The 19,399-nt window shown below is 38.5% G+C and overlaps 1 protein-coding gene across 2 annotated transcripts in view; it reads left to right on the top strand.

Annotated features, from left to right (window-relative positions):
• Positions 1 to 19,399, top strand: part of LARS1 (leucyl-tRNA synthetase 1) — a 68,724-nt gene that overhangs the window by 23,738 nt on the left and 25,587 nt on the right. For both annotated transcript variants that reach the window (XM_019027931.4, XM_055387302.2), the window contains exons 9-21: positions 1,067 to 1,134; positions 1,234 to 1,459; positions 4,901 to 4,988; positions 5,071 to 5,147; positions 5,655 to 5,708; positions 6,882 to 7,022; positions 9,218 to 9,295; positions 14,202 to 14,287; positions 14,375 to 14,440; positions 14,562 to 14,644; positions 15,365 to 15,503; positions 15,838 to 16,050; positions 18,683 to 18,740. In XM_019027931.4, coding sequence (XP_018883476.3) covers positions 1,067 to 1,134; positions 1,234 to 1,459; positions 4,901 to 4,988; positions 5,071 to 5,147; positions 5,655 to 5,708; positions 6,882 to 7,022; positions 9,218 to 9,295; positions 14,202 to 14,287; positions 14,375 to 14,440; positions 14,562 to 14,644; positions 15,365 to 15,503; positions 15,838 to 16,050; positions 18,683 to 18,740 — 1,377 coding nt within the window. The remainder of the gene's footprint in view (positions 1 to 1,066; positions 1,135 to 1,233; positions 1,460 to 4,900; positions 4,989 to 5,070; positions 5,148 to 5,654; positions 5,709 to 6,881; positions 7,023 to 9,217; positions 9,296 to 14,201; positions 14,288 to 14,374; positions 14,441 to 14,561; positions 14,645 to 15,364; positions 15,504 to 15,837; positions 16,051 to 18,682; positions 18,741 to 19,399) is intronic.

Genomic DNA, 19,399 nt, shown 5'->3' with positions numbered 1-19,399 from the left:
GGCCTCCCAAAGTGCTGAGATTACAGGCATGAGCCACCGTGCCCGGCCTCCAGGAATATCTTTTTACGAGCTCTCAATGTTATGTATGTGCATGCTAATGTTGTGAAGCACCATCTGGAAAATAAACAGCTCTAAAAAGAAAGCATGGGGAGAGGTAGTAAGATATGTGACTAAGATTTGATGTACACAGATTCCAGTTATATTTGCTTTGATCATGTGCCTTCTTGCTTATTTCCAAAGTACTTCTAGCCATGCCTAGAAGTTCATTCTAATTCCTGTAGAACACATTATTAACATTATTCTCTGAAATACTTGAATAAATCAAGAGTAAGTGATTTGGCTAAACCCATGGCACAGTAAAAATCAATGACAATGCCAGCATCTGAACTTATGATTCCCTATGATTGCATCATTCTTTATTACCATCTTTGAACATATTTTCAAAATCAGCCTTCAATTTTGATGTAACTTATCTAAGTGAGAGTTGATCAAAATTTTAAAAGATTTGAGAGACTTAAGACCCAGTAAAGTTTTAATATAGCCAATGGTAGCAATATCCTAGATTTCAGTAATCCTTTGTAGATTTTTCAAAGCATTTTTCATCTGTTATCTTGTGTGTTCCTCAGGACAGTCCTATCTGAGACACAACATCCTTATTTTACCAATAAGGAAAGAAAGGCTTAGAGAGATTATGACTACCTTGGGTCTAACCATTAGTAAGGGAGCAAACTAAGTTCAGAAAGCACGTTATCTCTGACCTCTGGTCTAGTGTCTTCCTTTGATGACTACTATGCGGGACATGCCCTGGGATGGAATTAGGGTTGATTGTGTCTTCTCACCTTCATTTTGGCGAACACTATTTTGGGCGATTACTCCAAATCTCTCCTAACATACTAGACTTCTGTGTGGGTATAGTTAGCACACCACTGGCAACTCTTCTCTGCAAAAAAAAATTAATAATGCAAGAACCCATTTTAGGGACTTGAATCAGATCTCTCACATAGGTTAGTAGGTTTAAGGCAAGTCTTTTTTTTCCTTCAAATTTTTGTATCGTTTATTTGCATAGGGTGTTGGACCTCAGGAATATACTTTACTCAAATTGAAGGTGCTTGAGCCATACCCATCTAAATTAAGGTAGGTTTGCCAGAGTAATTGCTTTATCATTTCTGAACCATCAGATAGTTGTTACAGAGTTGACATGTTTTTACATCAGTATTTGTTTTTTTTTCTCAGTGGCCTGAAAGGTAAAAATATTTTCTTGGTGGCTGCTACTCTCAGACCTGAGACCATGTTTGGGCAGACAAATTGTTGGGTTCGTCCTGATATGAAGTACATTGGATTTGAGACGGTGAATGGTGATATATTCATCTGTACCCAAAAAGCAGCCAGGAATATGTCATACCAGGGCTTTACCAAAGACAATGGCGTGGTGCCTGTTGTTAAGGAATTAATGGGGGAGGTAAGTTGGATAGCAGATTTTTTATTTTAATGCATAAATTTCAAGGAAAATTTCAACAATGAATATTGAGAAAAGAGCATTACAACCTTAAAAAATGAGGTGTACATGCAGTAAACTGTGTAAGTCTTGTGTGTTTTGGTGCATTTTCATATGTATATACACTTATGTAAGCACCACCTAAATCAAGATATAGAACAGTTTTAGCACTGCAGAAGGCTCTCTCATGTCCATATCATTAGTACTCACCTCTCTCCTCCAAAGGTAACCACTGCTCTGACTTCACCAAAGATTAGTTGTTGTTCTTGAACTTTACATAATGGAATTGTGTAGTCTGACTGTTTTGTGTCTAGCTTCTTTTGCTTAACATTATGTTTGTGAGATTCATACATGTTGTAGGAGTAGTTCTTTTTTTATTGTTGTGTAATATTCATTGTATGACTGTATCATTAAGATAGCATATTTTATTTTTAGGTTTCAACTCGGTAAATATCTGGTTGAAAAATATAGGCAGTCCTCCCCAAGAGATTTAATAGCTGCATTAGTCATTATATTATTTTAAAAATACTGTTACCTGAATTCTTGGTAATACTAAATTTGGAATTGTAGCTGGCTTTTTTTTTTTCATGTGAAGAAAGTCTTGGTTGATATTAATTAAATATGGATGGTTACACAGCTCATCTACTTTATTTTATTTTTATTTTTTTTTTGTAGACAGTTTTGCTCTTGTTGCCCAGGCTGGTGTTCAGTGGCGCGATCTCAGCTCACTGCACCTCTGCCTCCTGAGTTCAAACGATTCTCCTGCCTCAGCCTCCTGAGTAGCTGGGATTACAGGTGCGGGCCACCACGCCCAGCTAATTTTTTGTATTTTTAGTAGAGACAGGGTTTCATCATGTTGGCCAGGCTGGTCTTGAACTCCTGACCTCGGGTGATCCACCCACCTCGGCCTCGCAAAGTGCAGGGATTATAGGCGTGAGCCACTGTACCCAGCCTTATCTACTGTATTATCAATATTTCTGAGTGTGTTTAATTCCATTTAGTGAATGCTGATCTTTGGTATCTTAAATAATTTTTTAAAAAGAAAAATATGAGTAGAGTACCATCTCAATTCTTTTAAATTGAACTATTTTATTCCTTATTTAATACTTTTTATTTGATTGCAGTATATTTACAAGTCCCAAAATTCAAAAAACGCAAAAAGATACAAAAGTTCCCCATTCTAGAGGTAGTTAGTAATATCTGTGTCTTGTGTATCCTGGTAATATTTCATGTATACACAAGCGAATACGCACATACTCTTTGTCCCTCTGTTTTTACACAAATGGCAATATACTTTATATGCATTGTACCACATCTTGCTTTTTAATTTGTATCTTGGCAATCATTTTGTCAGTACATAAACAGCTTCTTTATTCTTATTTTTTATAGCTACATAGTATTTCATTGTTTGGTTGTACCACAATTTACTTAACCATTCTCTATTAATGGATATTTGAATTGTTTCCTGCCTTTTTCTGTTAAAAGCAACACTGCCACATCTCTTTAGTTCCTAATGTTGGAATTTTGTCTGAGAAGTTCTTGGGAACAGTATTAGGGACATACATGTTTTCCTATTCTTAATGCAACTTTTCTCCCTGTTAATTTGAGCAAATTCTGGCGTGAGGGACATGGATGTTATAAATTGCAAAATAGTTTCAACCTTTAAAATGGTTATAATATTTAGCTGTCATCCATATGACTGCAAATTCTATAAAGGCAGGTTATATGTACATATATGAATAAAGAGAGGTGGGTGGGAATTATGTGGAAAGGAAAAGTGTGTTCCTTAGCTAGAGCAAGCAGCTGCAAATTCTTTGTTGCCATCTGAGAATTTGGGTCTAAAATTGCTTAATCTTTTGGATTTTTTCAAGTGAAATTAGAACTATCCTTTTACTTTGTCTTCATAACTACTATTTTAAATAGATATGTAGTACCCATTCTTGTTCCTGTAACATATTTTGTTAAATCATTTTTTCTATCATTGAAAGCTTTAGTTGTTTCCAGGCTTTCCTAGTATAATTAACTCAGCATTGGGTAGACTTGTTTAAGAAAAAATAATTAGTTGTTGAGTCTGAGTTACATGAACATTTTGTGGCTTTTGCTGTGGATTCCTATATTTTCTTCAAGGAGTACAATGTCACAAACAATGTATTAGTGTACTCATGTCATCATAATATTGACAGATTTAGTTATTATAATTATTAAAAATTATTTTTCCGGGACGGGCACGGTGGCTCATGCCTGTAATGCCAGCACTTTGGGAGGCAGAGGTTCGTGGATCACCTGGGGTCAGGAGTTCAAGACCAGCCTGGCCAACATGGTGAAACCCTGTCTCTACTAAAAATACAGAAATTAGCCAGGCGTGGTGGTGCATGCCTGTAATCCCAGCTACATGGGAGGCTGAGGCAGGAATCGCTGGAACCTGGGAGGCGGAGGTTGCAGTGAGCCGAGATCGTGCCATTGCACTCCAGCTTGAGTAACAAGAGCAGAACTCCATTTCAAAAAAAAATAAAAAAATAAAAAAATTATTTTTCCTCTAGTAGGTATAAAAGAATGTGTTTTGTTTTACTTCATGTGTATTTTATTTATATTCTTTTCTTTATTTTTTGAGACGGGGTCTCCCTCTGTCACCCAGGCTGGAGTGCAGTGGCACGATCTTGGCTCACTACAACCTCCACCTTCTGAGTTCAAGCAATTCTCCCGCCTCAGCCTTCCAAATAGCTGGGACTACAGGCGCATGCCACCACGCCTGGCTAATTTTTTGTATTTTAGTAGAGACGGGGTTTCACCATGTTGCCCGGGCTGGTCGCGAACTCCTAAGCTCAGGCAATCTGCCTGTCTCAGCATCCCAAAGTGCTGGGTTTACAGGCGTTAGCCATCGCGCTCAGCCTATATTCATTTTTTAATTGACAGAAATTGTATTTATGGTACGCAGTATGTTTTGAAATATATATACATTGTGAAATGGCTAAATTGAGGTAATTAACAAATTCATACCTTACATACTTACCATTTTCTGTGGTGAGAAGAGTTAAAATTTAAATCAGGTGCAGTGATATGCACCTGTAGAGCCAGCTACTTGGGAGGCTGGGACCTCAGGAGGCTTGCCTGAGCCCAGGAGTTTGAGCCTGTAGAATGCTATGATAGCACCTGTGAATAGCCACTACACTCTAGCCTTGGCAACATAGCAAGGCTCTGTCTCTTAAAAAAATCTACACAGCAATTTTCAAGTATAACATGCATTGTTATTTCCTATAGTCACCATATTGTACAATATAGCTCTTGAATTTATTTCCATATATTTTTGATTACTAGCTTCTCAGGGCTTAAAATATTAACATAGTTTTAATTCTAATAGTCACAATGAATTACTTCACCTTTTTTATTGATTTTTTTCTTATGCAGGAAATTCTTGGTGCATCACTTTCTGCACCTTTAACATCATACAAGGTGATCTATGTTCTCCCAATGCTAACTATTAAGGAGGATAAAGGTAAAGAGTTTATTTATTTCTAGAAATATTTTGATAATCATGTTTTGGTTCTAGTTATTAATTCCACACTTCGTTTTATAAGGCACTGGTGTGGTTACAAGTGTTCCTTCCGACTCCCCTGATGATATTGCTGCCCTCAGAGACTTGAAGAAAAAGCAAGTAAGTATCTGAGTTTCATGTTTGTATTTCGTCCTCACCATCTCATTGCTTAGGTACTGCTGAACTACGCTGTGGGACTAGGCTAAAAAGCTATGCATTTATCTTTAAACTGCTATCTCTAACTTGTTTCTTGATGTTAATATGTTTTCTGTGGTTTGAATTTTAAATATGTTTCACAGAATTTTGAAAAAGCTTTCTGATATTCACATTTTCATTGAAATCTGGCATATGAACCTCAATTTAAGTGATATGTGTATGTCTATGTACATTTTTGCTTTTGGCTATATGGTTTCATTTAGGCTATTCACTATAACTTTAGCTATTAAATTTTTGAAGGTTACAGATCCCTTTTGAGATATTTGGCAAAGTTAGAAAATTGCTCTCTATGGAGAGGAGAACAAATAGAAACTTTAAAGAAACTTTTAAGAAACTTTGGAGGTTGCCTCTCTCAATGATTCTATCAGTAAAGTTTTGATCATTAGTGTTAACTTGCAAATTTTTCTGTAGGCCTTACGAGCAAAATATGGAATTAGAGATGACATGGTCTTGCCATTTGAGCCGGTGAGTACATAGATAATTCAGAATATTCACATCCATCTCTTTATCAGAGAAAAAGAAGAGCTAACATGTTTTCCTTATAACAAAATTAATTGGTGGAGTATGAAAAAGAGAGTTTGCTTAAGGATTTACTCACTTTAATTTGATACCTGCTATGGTAGATAAGAGCAAAAGGAAAACTAACAAGCATTTTCTTACCACCTGGCACCTGCAGTTCTGGAACAAATAGCTTTTTAGCATCAGCAATTTTATAGTAGCTTGCTTTGCTAGTGTGATCAATTTCCTGGCTTCTAAAGACAAAATTTTTCCCTTTTCATGAATGTTTATATGTAACCATAATAACTTTAACAAAGTCCTGTACAACTCTGTTTTATGTTTCTTGTATTTTCATGTTAGTATCTATAGAAGAAAAACTTTTAAATTACTAGCAAATGATTTTCATTTCATGAAAGATCCAGAGGAATTAATATAAACCAAAAGCACAACCATCCATGAATCTAGTTGTTTACATCAGCAGTGCCCAACCTTTTTGGCACCAGGGACTGGTTTTGTGGAAGACAATTTTTCCATGGACCAGCAGGGTGTGGTAGGGGAATGGTTTTGGCATGAAACTATGCCACCTTAGATCATCAGGCATTAGATTCTCATAAGGAGCAAGCAACCTAGATCCCTCCATGCACAGTTCACAATAGGGTTCGTGCTTCTATGAGAATCTAACGCCACCCATGATCTGACAGGAGGTGAAGCTCAGGGGGTGATGCTCGCCCGTTCCTCACCTCCTGCTGTGCAGCCTGGTTCCTAATGCCATGGACTGGTACCGGTCCACATCCTTGGGGTTGGGAACCCCTGGTTTACGTCATTTTGCTAGTTTCAGTATGAATTCCTTAGGTAATTATATGCCAGTGGAGGATAGAGTGTTGGGAAAGGTGTGTATGTGGTGGGGGAAGGGCATTGGGGGTGTTGGTACACAGAGTATGGGTGGTTCCTGTGGAGAGTAGAAGGACAAATTTACATCTGGAAGTTAGTCACTCTGTGATTACTTAATGTGTGGCAGTGTCGTAATGACATATACAATCTGAAATGACTTAATTGGACATTAGAGGCAAAAGGACTTGTGCCCTACAGAGCTGTGTGTCCAGTCAGTGTGAACATGTTCCTGACTGCTGTTTGCTGCAGGTGCCAGTCATTGAAATCCCAGGTTTTGGAAATCTTTCTGCTGTAACCATTTGTGATGAGTTGAAAATTCAGAGCCAGAATGACCGGGAAAAACTTGCAGAAGCAAAGGAAAAGATATATCTAAAAGGATTTTATGAGGGTGTAAGTAATAATTTTTTTTAGTTTTTATTTGATTTACTCCATGCTCTGTGATTTTCTTAATTAGAAAAAATGTAGAAAAATTTAACATAGTTTCAGCTATACATTGATTTGAGAGCTTAATATGAGAATGTATTCTATTTCCAAATTTCTAATTTTTGTTTTTATCATGTCCTTTGCCTAGAAGCATTTTCAGAAATTGTCTTTTTCCTGCCCTCCAGGAATCTCTATGGAGTGAATTTCTTGACAAGATATTTCAAATTAGTTCATATTATTATGCAGTAAACTTCAAAGATTTATTGAATGGAGAATACCTGGTCCCTTCTTTTGCTCTTTTAGTTAAGGAGTTCATATTTTAGATAAGCAGTTTTATTCAGCCCATTAATTTATTTATTAATGTCTACTAAATGCCAGGTGAGTTCAACAAACATGTTCTGAACCATTCTTTTCTCCTAATTGTGCATATGTTAATGTGGTTTATATTTCCATGGAAAGAAGGCTAGGCTAGAGAACATAAAAATCCAAACAAGTTATTAGGTGCTTCAGAGTCAAATGAAGATTTTTAAGGACATCAACAAGAATGTTTTTTAGTTTAGCTTTCCTACATTTTTCTGGATAACCAAGAATTGGTTACATTTCTTTTTTTTGAAGTGACACATATTTTGAATGATGATAAAAGCAACACTTATGTAGCACTTATATATTAATTTAGTTAATTCTGAAAATAACCCCATTCTGAAGTAGGCACTCTTATCTCCAATTTACAGATGAGGAAATGGAGGCACAAAGAGATGATTAACTGATTTACTTGAGATTAGCCAGATAGTTAGCCAGTGGGAACTGGAATTCAAACTAGGTAGCCTGGCTCTGGGATTTACATTTGTGTGTGTGTGTGTGTGTGTGTGTGCGCGCGCGCTCTGGGATTTGCATTTGTGTGTGTGTGTGTGTGTGTGTGTGTCTATCTGACGGAGTCTTGCTCTGTCTCCCAGGCTGGAGTGCGGTGGCGCAATCTCAGCTCACTGCAGCCTCCAACTTCCGGGTTCAAGCGATTCTCCTGCCTCAGACTCCTGAGTAGCTGGGACTACAGGCACGTGCCACCATGACTGGCTAATTTTTGTATCTTTAGTAGACACGAGGATTTCACCATATTGGTCAGACTGGTCTCGAACTCCTGACCCCAAGTGATCTGCCCACCTTGGCCTCCCAAAGTGCTGGGAGTATAGGCTTGAACCACTGCACCTGGCCAGATTTGTGTTCTTTTTTTTTTTTGAGACGGAGTCTTGCTGTGTCGCCCAGGCCGGAGTGGAGTGGCTCAATCTTGGCTCACTGCGACCTCTGCTTCCTGGGCTCAAGCAGTTTTCCTGCCTCAGCCTCCTGAGTAGCTGGGATTACAGGCCCCTGCCATCACACCCAGCTAATTCAGATTTGTGTTCTTAATCACTGCACTCATTAAATATAACTTTATAATGCTGGATTAAATAGATATTGAAGTATTTTGGTATGTTAGAGGTTTAGAATGTCAAAAGAGAATGCATGTCTTTTCTACCTAAGATAGAAACAATTTGAGAGAAATATAAGAGTCATGTAGATGAAAATAAGAGTCATGTAGGTGAAAATATCTGCTTTATTACCAGAGAAAGCTGGAAGGTGATTGAGGCTTAATTGATGGCAACAATGGATAAGCTAATACTTTGCCCTAGAATGTTATTGGCCTACTGAAAAAAAGATAGAGGTGAAAGAGTAGGCCTCCTTCTAAGAGCAAGCTTTATCACATGGCCAGGCAAAGAATACTCACCTGCAGCAGGTGGGGTTAGAAAGAGGAGCCTAATTAGATGAAGCCGAATGTACTTAGTTCCTTCAGAAACCACCAGGAATGAGGGGAGTGAGTGTAATTGAAGTCTGTCCATGTGGAAACTTAAGAAGTGGAAGTGAGTATTCCTTCCTAATCATGCTCACACTAGGTATCTCCGTGATACCTAGTGAGGTGTGGGTATCACTGACAGAACGATAAGTGTGTTATAAATATTAGTTATCCATGCTATACCAAAATGAAAAATTATTGTTGTAAATATGATAAATTTCATACTAAAAATATTTCGGTGGGCAGAAGCAAATTTAGTTAGGGAAAATTAGGAAAGAAACTCAAGGCAGATTCTAACTGTTTTATATGTGGTTTTTCTCCCCTCTCATCCTTTTAGATCATGTTGGTGGATGGATTTAAAGGACAGAAGGTTCAAGATGTAAAGAAGACTATTCAGAAAAAGATGATTGACGCTGTATGTGATAGGCTATGCTCTGAAGGCTGTTTTAGAAGAGCTGTTAATAGACTTGACAGTGTTATTAGCAGTGAGTTCTACAGTAGAACCTGGAGCTATAATAAAAATATCATACAGTTTTGTGGCAGAAAATAGACCTATTTAGCAATTCATTTAACTTGAACATCCCATCTATAATGTTGATAAAGGTAGTGTTCTAAAGTCGATGTGTGCATAGCATGTGTAGAGAACTTTGATGATATTTCTGGCAGTGGCCATTTTAGATACTGGTAGTTACAATCCTTTCTTTCTGTGGTGTTTCTGTCATCCTCCTCTCATCCCTCCATTTTTGTTATAACTCTCTTCTATTTAGCTGAGTTAACCCTTTACATTTTTATTTTTGACAACTTTGTATACCCATAATACTATGAGAGACAATGGTCTGTTAGGCTTGTTGAAATAAAAAAGCAGCAATTTCCTCATCACTTTTCCATAATTTAAATTTCTCTTCCTTGGAGGGGGTAACATGTAATCGTTTTAGTATTGATCTCCAGCTCTTTTTTTTTTGAGGCAGAGTTTCGCTCTTGTTACACAGACTGGAATGCAATGGCGCGATCTCAGCTCACTGCAACCTCCACCTCCTGGGTTCAAGTGATTCTCCTGCCTCAGCCTCCTGAGTAGCTGGAATTACAGGCATGAGCCACCATGCCTGCTAATTTTGTATTTTTAGTAGAGATGGGGTTTCTCCATGTTGGTCAGGCTGGTCTCGAACTCCCGACCTCAGGTGATCCACTCGCCTTGGCCTCCCAAAGTGCTGGGATTACAGGCATGAGCCACCATGCCCGGCTGATCTCCATCTCTTACAGATCTCTGATCTAAATGCTTGTAATGTGATTTTTTTTTTTTCAGGGTTAGGTATCAGCCACTAACCTCCTACTCTTGGAAGGAGTAGGAGGAAGATCAAAGTTACACTCTTTCCCCTACTTTTTGTTTTCTCTAACGTCCCACATTTATTGGTATATACTACTCCATACCCTGTCTTCTCCGTACACTATAGTTATAACAAATGTTAGATCAATAGTTATTATTTACATTTTTGAGACATGGCTTATCCATAATGTAGTATACAATAATTTTTCATCCTCAGCTTTTGGTTTTCCCTGGGATTAATAGTTAGGTTTATTTTTAAAAAATTCTTAATTAAAATATACTCGTCAGTACTCCATTTCTCAACTCTTTTCCAACTGTCTATTTCTTTTCTTACTCAGTTCAAACACATCAGTGTGCTTTCAGTTCCATCTCAGAGAAAGCTCTTCCAGAGCTTTCTGGCTTTAGTCTGAACTGGTTGCTTACTGTCCTGATGCACAAATCTTGGATGTTCCTCCACTATTACTAAGAATACCCTTTGCTCCTCTTGAGCTGGATCTCCTGTTTCCTTAATCCCATGTCTATGTCCTTATATTCTTTCTCATTTTGGTGAAACTCTGCCTCTGATAGCTTTTCTGAGAAAGGGTACCTGGAAGGTAAATTGTTGTGACTTTTCATGTCTGAAATATGTCTTCTATCTTTATATTGGATTGCCTGAGTATAGATTCTGGATTGGAAATAATTTTCCCTTAAAAACCTGAAGGTATTACCTCATCATCTTTTGGTTCATTGATGCTATTAAGAAGTTGAAAACTCTTCTGGTAGTGACTGATGTTTTTGTAACTAACTTGTTTTCCCTGACTTTGGAGGCTTGTATAATCTTTTTTCTCCCAGTATCCTGAAATTTCATGATTTGCCTTCGGTGTAGGTCAATTTTCATTCATTCTACTGGGTGCTTGGTGGGCTCCTTCAGTCTGGAAACTTGTGTACTTCAATTTGGGGAACATTTCTTGACTTTTTTCTTGATTATTTTATTTTTTTCTTATTCTCTATTTTCACTTTTTGAATTCCTATCATTCAGATATTGAACTTCTTAGATCCTGGCAGTCCTGTTGGTCCTCTTTGTGGGATAGTCCCTCATCATTTTCTTCCTGAGCTTTTCTTTACTGTGTGCTTTTATTTACTATTTGTGTGTGTATATGAATACAAATTTATAAGAACTTATTTTTAAAGAATCGTATGGAAAATTTCACATGTATAAAAAAGTAGAGAGTAGAATGATAAATGCCTGTAATACCTATCACCCGGATTCAATAATTACTAATTTTGGGACAGTTCAATAATTGATTCTTGTTTTCTGATTGATTTTTTTTTTTTTTAAAGAGACAGGGGTCTTGCCATATTGCCCAGGCTGATCTGGCTTTGGGCTCAAGTGATTGTCCCACTTCAGCTTCTTGAGTGGCTAGGACTACAGGCATGTGCCTCCATGCCTGGCTGATTTGTTGTAGGATGCTGTTCTTGTTTCATAGATGGGACATCTTAATCTTATTTCTCTGAGGAAGACCGTTGATATGTAATATATTTGGGTGTAAAAAGAAATGTTTTTGCATACAGGTAGGACTTGTCACTAGGCTTCACTGGGGGAGATCTAGAAAGGGCCATTTGGGCCTTGGTGACTCCCGGTTGTTAAGTTTTTTTAGTATTTGCTTTTGTGTTTGTTAGATTTCCCTACAGAAGATTCTGCCAATCTCTAGCTCAAAAGGTCTAAGTGGCCAGGCACAGTGGCTCATACCTGTAATCCCAGTACTTTGGGAGGCTGAGACCGGTGGATCACTTGAGGTCAAGTTTGAGACCAGCCTGGCCAACATAGTGAAATCCTGTCTCTAATGAAAACACAAAAATTAGCCGGGCATGGTAGTGTCTGCCTCTAATTCCAGCTATTCGGGAGGCTGAGGCATGAGAATCGCTTGAACCTGGGAGGCAGAGGTTGCAGTGAGTCGAGACGGCGCCACCACACTCCAGTCTGGGCGACAGAGCGCTGTCTCACAACAAACAAAAAAGTCTAAGCAACTGAGCATTTTGCAAGTTGGATGGGAGAAGATAGCTAGGAATGTGTACCAACATCTAGTATGCTGACTTTCACTTAATTCCCCTATTTTTACTATGATACTTGTAACTTTGTCTCTAGTTCAGAGACTTTCTTTTACCTTTTCCAGAGAATTAGCCTTTTTTTTTTTTTTTGGCGGGGGGGTCTGGCATAGGTAGGAGCAGTATATGGGGTTCTAACCTCTATTTTATTTTATTTTATCTTTTATTATCTTATTTTTTTACCACCTCCCAGATACCCACTTCTTTAAATGACTTTAGTTGGTGCTCTTCTTTTCAGTCTCACCTTATCTCTCTCTCTCTTCTCTTTCTTTTTTTTTTTTTTTTCGGAGTTTTGCTCTTGTTGCCCAGGCTGCTGGAGTGCAATGGCACGATCTCAGCTCATCGCAACCTCTGCCTCCTGGCTCAAGCGATTCTCCTGCCTCAGCCTCCCAAGTAGCTGGGCGTTACAGGTGTGCACCACCATGCCCAGCTAATTTTGTATATTTAGTAGAGACGGGGTTTCTCCATGTTGGACAGGCTGGTCTGGAACTCTTGGTCTCCCAAAGTGTTGGGTTTACAGGCGTGAGCCACCACTCCCAGCCCTTATCTCTATTTCTAGAGCTATTTAATGCCACCAATTTCTGAGTCTCTTTCTATTTAATGCCACCAATTTCTGAGGTACTAGAGTGCAGAGTGGATTGCTTTTCAGCTTTTTCTATTAGGATTCAGATAGCTTTTTAATTGCTGCTAATATATTTGTCATTCATGTTGCTTTTTTGTTTGCAAAATTCAGTTAATATTTTTTCTTCTCATTCATTTTGACTTTGTAGGTTCATGCCATTTGTAAAACCCTCTGTTGTCTTTTTATTGGAATTTTGAGAGAGAGTTAAATGTCTGTTTTTAATCTACCATCTTTAAACCAAAATTCCAGCCAAAAAACCATTAATTTCAGCATGAAGAATTGCATTAAAAACAGAGCAGTGAATCATTTTATGAATAATAATGCTGGATTTTATTTTTAAAAATTATCCTAGCCTAAAATGTTCAGGATCATCATAGCGTTAAGAGAGATTTATATTTGGTAAGAAATCAAAAGCATCGTCAATTTTCATGCTTAAAGTTAGGATCATAATAGCATTAAGGAAGATTTATATTTGGTAAAAAATCGAAAACATGGTCAGTTTTCTAGTGGAAATTTTTCATGGCACCATAAATCTTTAGTAACAAGATTTTCTATGTTTAGTCTTTGTATATCTTTTTTTTTTTTTTAAGCAGTAGTTTATAAGAAGGATAAAAAGCTGCCATAGGGCTGTGCACAGTGGCTCACGGCTGTAATCCAAACACTTTGGGAGGCTGAGGTGGAATACTTGAGCCCAGGGGTTCGAGACCAGCCTGGGCAACATAGTGAGACCCTATTTCTATAATAAAAAATTAACTGGGTGGGTTGACATGTGCCTGTAGTCCCAGCTACTCAGGAGGCTGCAGTGTGAAGTAGAAGGGTCACATGAGCCAGGAGGTCGAGGTTGTAGTGAGCCATGATAGTGCCACTGCGCTCCAGCCTGGGTAACAGAGCAAGACGCTATCTGTCAAAATAAAAACAAAACAAAAAAAACATAAAACCCCAAAAAACTGTCATAGGAAGCCCAACCTTCAAACCATAGGATTCGAAACTGCTGACCATCTTTTGTGTTTTTTTTCCTTTTTGTTCACTTTTTAATTTTTCACTGAAACGAAATAATCAGTAGCTAGAGAAAGTGATCCATTTGATGAAGATTCATGCCTTTTTAAAAGCAGGTGTTACATAGAAGGAAAGGTAGAAGATGACTGACCCTGGGAAGGCGGGGAAGACATAATGAAAATGTGGGGTTTCAGTTATTGGTGGTATAGCATTTTTTTAAAGTAATTTTTATCCTTGAGGAATGAAGATTGATTTGACATAGTATCTAATGTATGTTTATTTACCTTCCTTTAGGGAGATGCACTTATTTACATGGAACCAGAGAAACAAGTGATGTCCAGGTCGTCAGATGAATGTGTCGTGGCTCTGTGTGACCAGTGGTTAGTCTCTTATAGCAAGAAAATTCCCCTAGTCAATTTGCTCACCTTTGACTTAAAAAAAAAACATATCAATTTGTCCACTCCCAGGTACTTGGATTATGGAGAAGAGAATTGGAAGAAACAGACATCTCAGTGCTTGAAGAACCTGGAAACGTAAGATGGGAGAAAGTGATGAAGGAGGAAAAAGGAGATGAAAAATGTGGAAACAGTAAAGTTGAAATGCAACAAAAAAATGAACCAGTAAAGATACACTTTGTCTTTTGCTCTTTTCTAGATTCTGTGAGGAGACAAGGAGGAATTTTGAAGCCACCTTAGGTTGGCTGCAAGAACATGCTTGCTCAAGAACTTATGGTCTAGGTAAACAAACTTGAAATTTTTTCTGTTTGGATAACTTTGCCAGTTACACAGAAAATATACATTTTTACCTCCCCCCCCCCCCCCCCCCAATTCTAGTGTTTTCTGAATTGAAAGCAATAAGTTTCCTTTGGATAGTCATGAAAACTAGGATATAGTCCACTATCATCTACTGTGTGGTAGAAATATGCCCTCTCTATATAGATTTTGTGGTGTGACTTTTTTATGGAGAGACTCCAAGCTTCAACCATTTGTCTTTTTTTTCTTTTTTAGAGACAGAGTCTTGCTCTGTCGCCTAGGCTGGAGTGCAGTGGCGCGATCTCAGCTCACTGCAACCTCTGCCTCCCGGGTTCAAGCGATTCTCCTGCCTCAACCTCCCGAGTAGCTGGGATTGCAGGCACCCGCCACCATGCCTGGCTAATTTTTTTTGTACTTTTAGTAGAGACGGGGTTTCACCATGTTGGCCAGTTTGGTCTTGAACTCCCGACCTCGGGTGATCCACCTGCCTCGGCCTCCCAAAGTGCTGGGATTATAGGCGTGAGCCACTGTGCCTGGCCCATTTTGTCTTTTATCTACCATTTTATTTTTATTAATTATTCAAGAATAATTTAAGAGCTTCCTAAATAAGTAGCTTTGTAAATTCTATAGCCCCCTTCTTAAAATTGTGGATTCTATAGATGAAATGTCTCTCAGGTTCCTCATGCGTTACTTTTTATTTTTCAGGCACTCACTTGCCTTGGGATGAGCAGTGGCTGATTGAATCACTTTCTGACTCCACTATTTACATGGCATTTTACACAGTTGCACACCTATTGCAGGGGGGTAACTTGCATGGACAGGCAGAGTCTCCGCTGGGCATTAGGTTGGTAAACAGATAAGGGAAAGGAGCATAATTTTTCAGTAAGAGTTGTGATATTTGATTTATGTATTGAAATGTTTTAATAAGATTTATTTCACAGAATTTTGTCATGATATTTTTGCTTTTTTACTATTGAACTGGGAAAAATTAATAAATAGCCCCTTACTGTCATCATCTATTCTTCATTCTTATGGAAGCTGTTGTCCTTATTTGTTCCTGTAACTACATTAAGAAAGAGATTCCTAATCCATGGTTCGATTCAGGTATTGATTCTTCAAAGAAATTACATATATATATATATATATATATATAATAGTTTGTTTTATTTTTAATACAGACCGCAACAGATGACCAAGGAAGTTTGGGATTATGTTTTCTTCAAGGAGGCTCCATTTCCTAAGACTCAGATTGCAAAGGAAAAATTAGATCAGTTAAAGCAGGAGTTTGAATTCTGGTATCCTGTTGATCTTCGCGTCTCTGGCAAGGATCTTGTTCCAAATCATCTTTCATATTACCTTTATAATCATGTGGCTATGTGGCCGGAACAAAGGTGAGTGATAAAATAGGTGTGGACTAGATTTATTGATTGTCAGTAGGGGTGTCTTGTGGCTTCAAATATCTAATAAATTATTGTGGAGGGGATGGTATAGATTTGCCAGTTACATTCTTTTTCTTATCTTAAATATGTACTAAAGCAGAAAGGCCACCTCCTATCTCTTACATCCAGAAATCCACATACCTACCCCAGGCACCAAAGCATGTCATATCTCAGGTGCATTGCTGGTCTGCTAGTAATTCATTTGACCTGTTAAATGCAGGAATAATTCTAGACCATTAGAATTGGAAAGAACCTTCTCTTTAGAGCAGAGAGCCCCAAGGTTCCAGCATTAGTTGTAGTAACATTCTGACTAGAGTTTGTTTCTTCAGAGTAATCCTTCTGTCCTTTTCCCTCTTTACCCAGACGTGTCTACTTTTCATTCTAGTTCCTCAAGTAGCTGAGGAAACAAACCTCTCAGTCTGTTCAAATTTTATTTCATAAAACCAAAACAACTTCTTATGCCTTCTTGTATTTAGAATAAAATTACATTTTTTCCTTCAACAATAAAACGAAGATTTTGAAGTAGAGGAATAAAATAATTTTTTTTTTTTTGAGACGGAGTCCAGGCTGGAGTGCATTGGCACGAACTCAGCTTGCTGCATCCTCTGCCTCTGAGGTTCAAGCAATTCTCCTGTCTCAGCCTCCCGAATATTTTTTATTTTTTTTGAGACAGAGGTTTGCTCTTGTTGCCCAGGCTGGAGTGCAATGGTGTGATCTCAGCTCACTGCAACCTCCGCCTCCTGGGTTCAAGCAATTCTTCTGCCTCAGCCTCCCGAGTAGCTGGGATTACAGGTGTGCACCACTATGCCTAGCTAATTTAGTATTTTTAGTAGAGATGGGGTTTAACCGTGTTAGCCAGGCTGGTCTCGAACTCCTGACCTCAGGTGATCCACCCGCCTTGGCCTCCAAAAGTGCTGAGATTACAGGCATGAGCCACCATGCCCAGCCCAGAGGAATAAAATAAATTTAATGTGGTTCTTACACTACTTGTCATCCACTGTTATTACTTACCTAATTTATTTATTTATTTTTCGACAGAGTCTCACTCTGTCATTCAGGCTGGAGTGCAATGGCATGATCTTGGCTCACTGCAGCCTCAACTTCGCAGACTCAAGTGATCCTCAACACTTCCGAGTAGCTGGGACTAGCCACATGTCACCTTGCCTGGCTAATTTTGTTTATTTTTTGTAGAGATGAGGTCTCACTTTGTTGCCCAGGCTGGTCTCAAACTCCTGGACTCAAGCGATCCTCCTGTCTCGGCCTCCCAAAGTACTCGGATTACGGGTATGAGCCACCGTGCCTGGCCCTAGTATTTTTCTCTATTTACAATGCATTTGTAGGCAAATTGGTATCTCAGAAGTATTCTTTACCAATAAGTTGAATCTTCATTCCTTTGCCCCAATTTTTTTCACATTTGTTAGGTTTTTAAAAATTACAAATAAGTATTGACATCAAGAGCTTATGCCAGGTACTTTTTAAATCACTTTTAATAACTCTTTTTACTATAGCTTTTCGAGGAAGGTCTTTAATATCCATGTCTGTAGGCAGGGAAGTGTACTGAGGAATAAAGAGGAAGAAATCATAACCCAAAGCTACCCAGCTAATGAAGATAATACAAGTATGCAAACCCAGAGAGATTGGCTCCACAACTCTTGGTCTCAACTCCCCATATGATCTCATTGCTAGAATGAATGAATGACATGTACATAGTTTGAAAATTTAAAGAGTACATAAAGGCAAAAAGTTAAAAGTGAACTTTCATCCTTGCCTGCACACTACTCTATTTCCCAAAATTCATCATGATGCTATTGGTTTCTTGTGATTTTATATACCAGCATCTGATATCTCTATTTGTTAATGTATATAAAGATACCACGTTGTTTACACTGTTCTGTCTTATGTTTTCACATGTATATGTGTGTGTATATCTATGTGTATATATGTGTATATATATGTATGTGGGTATATATATGTGTGTGTGTGTATATATATATGTGTGTATATTTATATATGTGTGTGTGTGTGTATATATACATTTTTTTGAGAGGGAGTCTTGCTTTGTCGCCTAGGCTGGAGTGCAGTGGCACGATCTTGGCTTACCACAACCTCCGCCTCCCAGGTTCAAGCAACTGTCCGCCTCAGCCTCCCCAGCAGCTGGGATCACAGGCGCCAGCCACCACACCCGGCTAATATTTGCATTTTTAGTAGCGATGGGGCTTCACCATCCTGGCCAGGCTGGTCTTGAACTCCTGGCCTCATGATCCACCCGCCTCGGCCTCCCGAAGTGCTGGGATTATGGGCGTGAGCCACTTCGCCCAGCCTTCACATACATTTTTAAGATCTTTTTATATCCATATGTGTAGCCCCACCTAAGTAGTTACATCATTGTATACCTGTATCCTAGTTTATGTAGCCAGTCCTTTGATTTGTTTTCACTTCCCATTACAAAAAGGACTATAGTATATATCCTTGCACTTTTATCTTAGCAATCCTTTATGAGTCTATTAGCTTTTACCTCAAAATTTTAAGCCAGAACTATCATCTTTGTTTCTTATTTTCTGTCTTTAAACATTTATCTGTGAAGTGACAAATGGCCTACAGCTGTGAGAGCAAATGGACATCTCCTCCTGAACTCTGAGAAGGTAAGGCTTATTGCATCTTAAAAGTTTAAAATTCTGTGGAAAGCTTTTCAGATTTAGGTTGTTGCACTTTTTTTTTAATGTATGTAAGAAATAATGTGTCCAGGTGTGGTGCCTCATGCCTGTAATTCCAGAGCTTTGGGAGGCCAAGGTGGGAGGATCACTTGAGGCCAGGAGTTCAAGACTAGCCTGGACGATATAGTGAGACCCCATCTCTACCAAAAAATTAGTAAATAAATAAGAAATAATATGAATTAATCAGAGTTAAAAACCTTCTAATTAGCATATTTAGGACTAGGCATAAATTAATTTTTTTTTTTTTTTGAGGCGGAGTCTTGCTGTCTCCCAGGCTGGAGTGCAGTGACGCCATATCGGCTCACTGTAAGCTCCGCCCCCTGGGTTCACGCCATTCTCCTGCCTCAGCCTCTCGAGTATCTGGGACTACAGGCACCCGCCATCACGCCTGGTTAATTTTTTTTTGTATTTTTAGTAGAGACGGGATTTCACCATGTTCGCCAGGATGGTCTCAGTCTCCTGATCTCATGATCCGCCCTCCTCAGCCTCCCAAAGTGCTGGGATTACAGGCGTGAGCCACGGCGCCCGGCCTATAAATTAATTTTTATCTTTAAAATTGAGCAAGGGGAATAGATAGTATTAATTGA

The sequence above is a fragment of the Gorilla gorilla genome, chromosome 4 (genome assembly GCF_029281585.2).
Source record: "Gorilla gorilla gorilla isolate KB3781 chromosome 4, NHGRI_mGorGor1-v2.1_pri, whole genome shotgun sequence".
Taxonomy (NCBI): Eukaryota; Metazoa; Chordata; class Mammalia; order Primates; family Hominidae; genus Gorilla; species Gorilla gorilla.
Note: the sequence above shows the minus strand (reverse complement) of the source record. Positions and strands in the feature narration are given on the sequence as shown.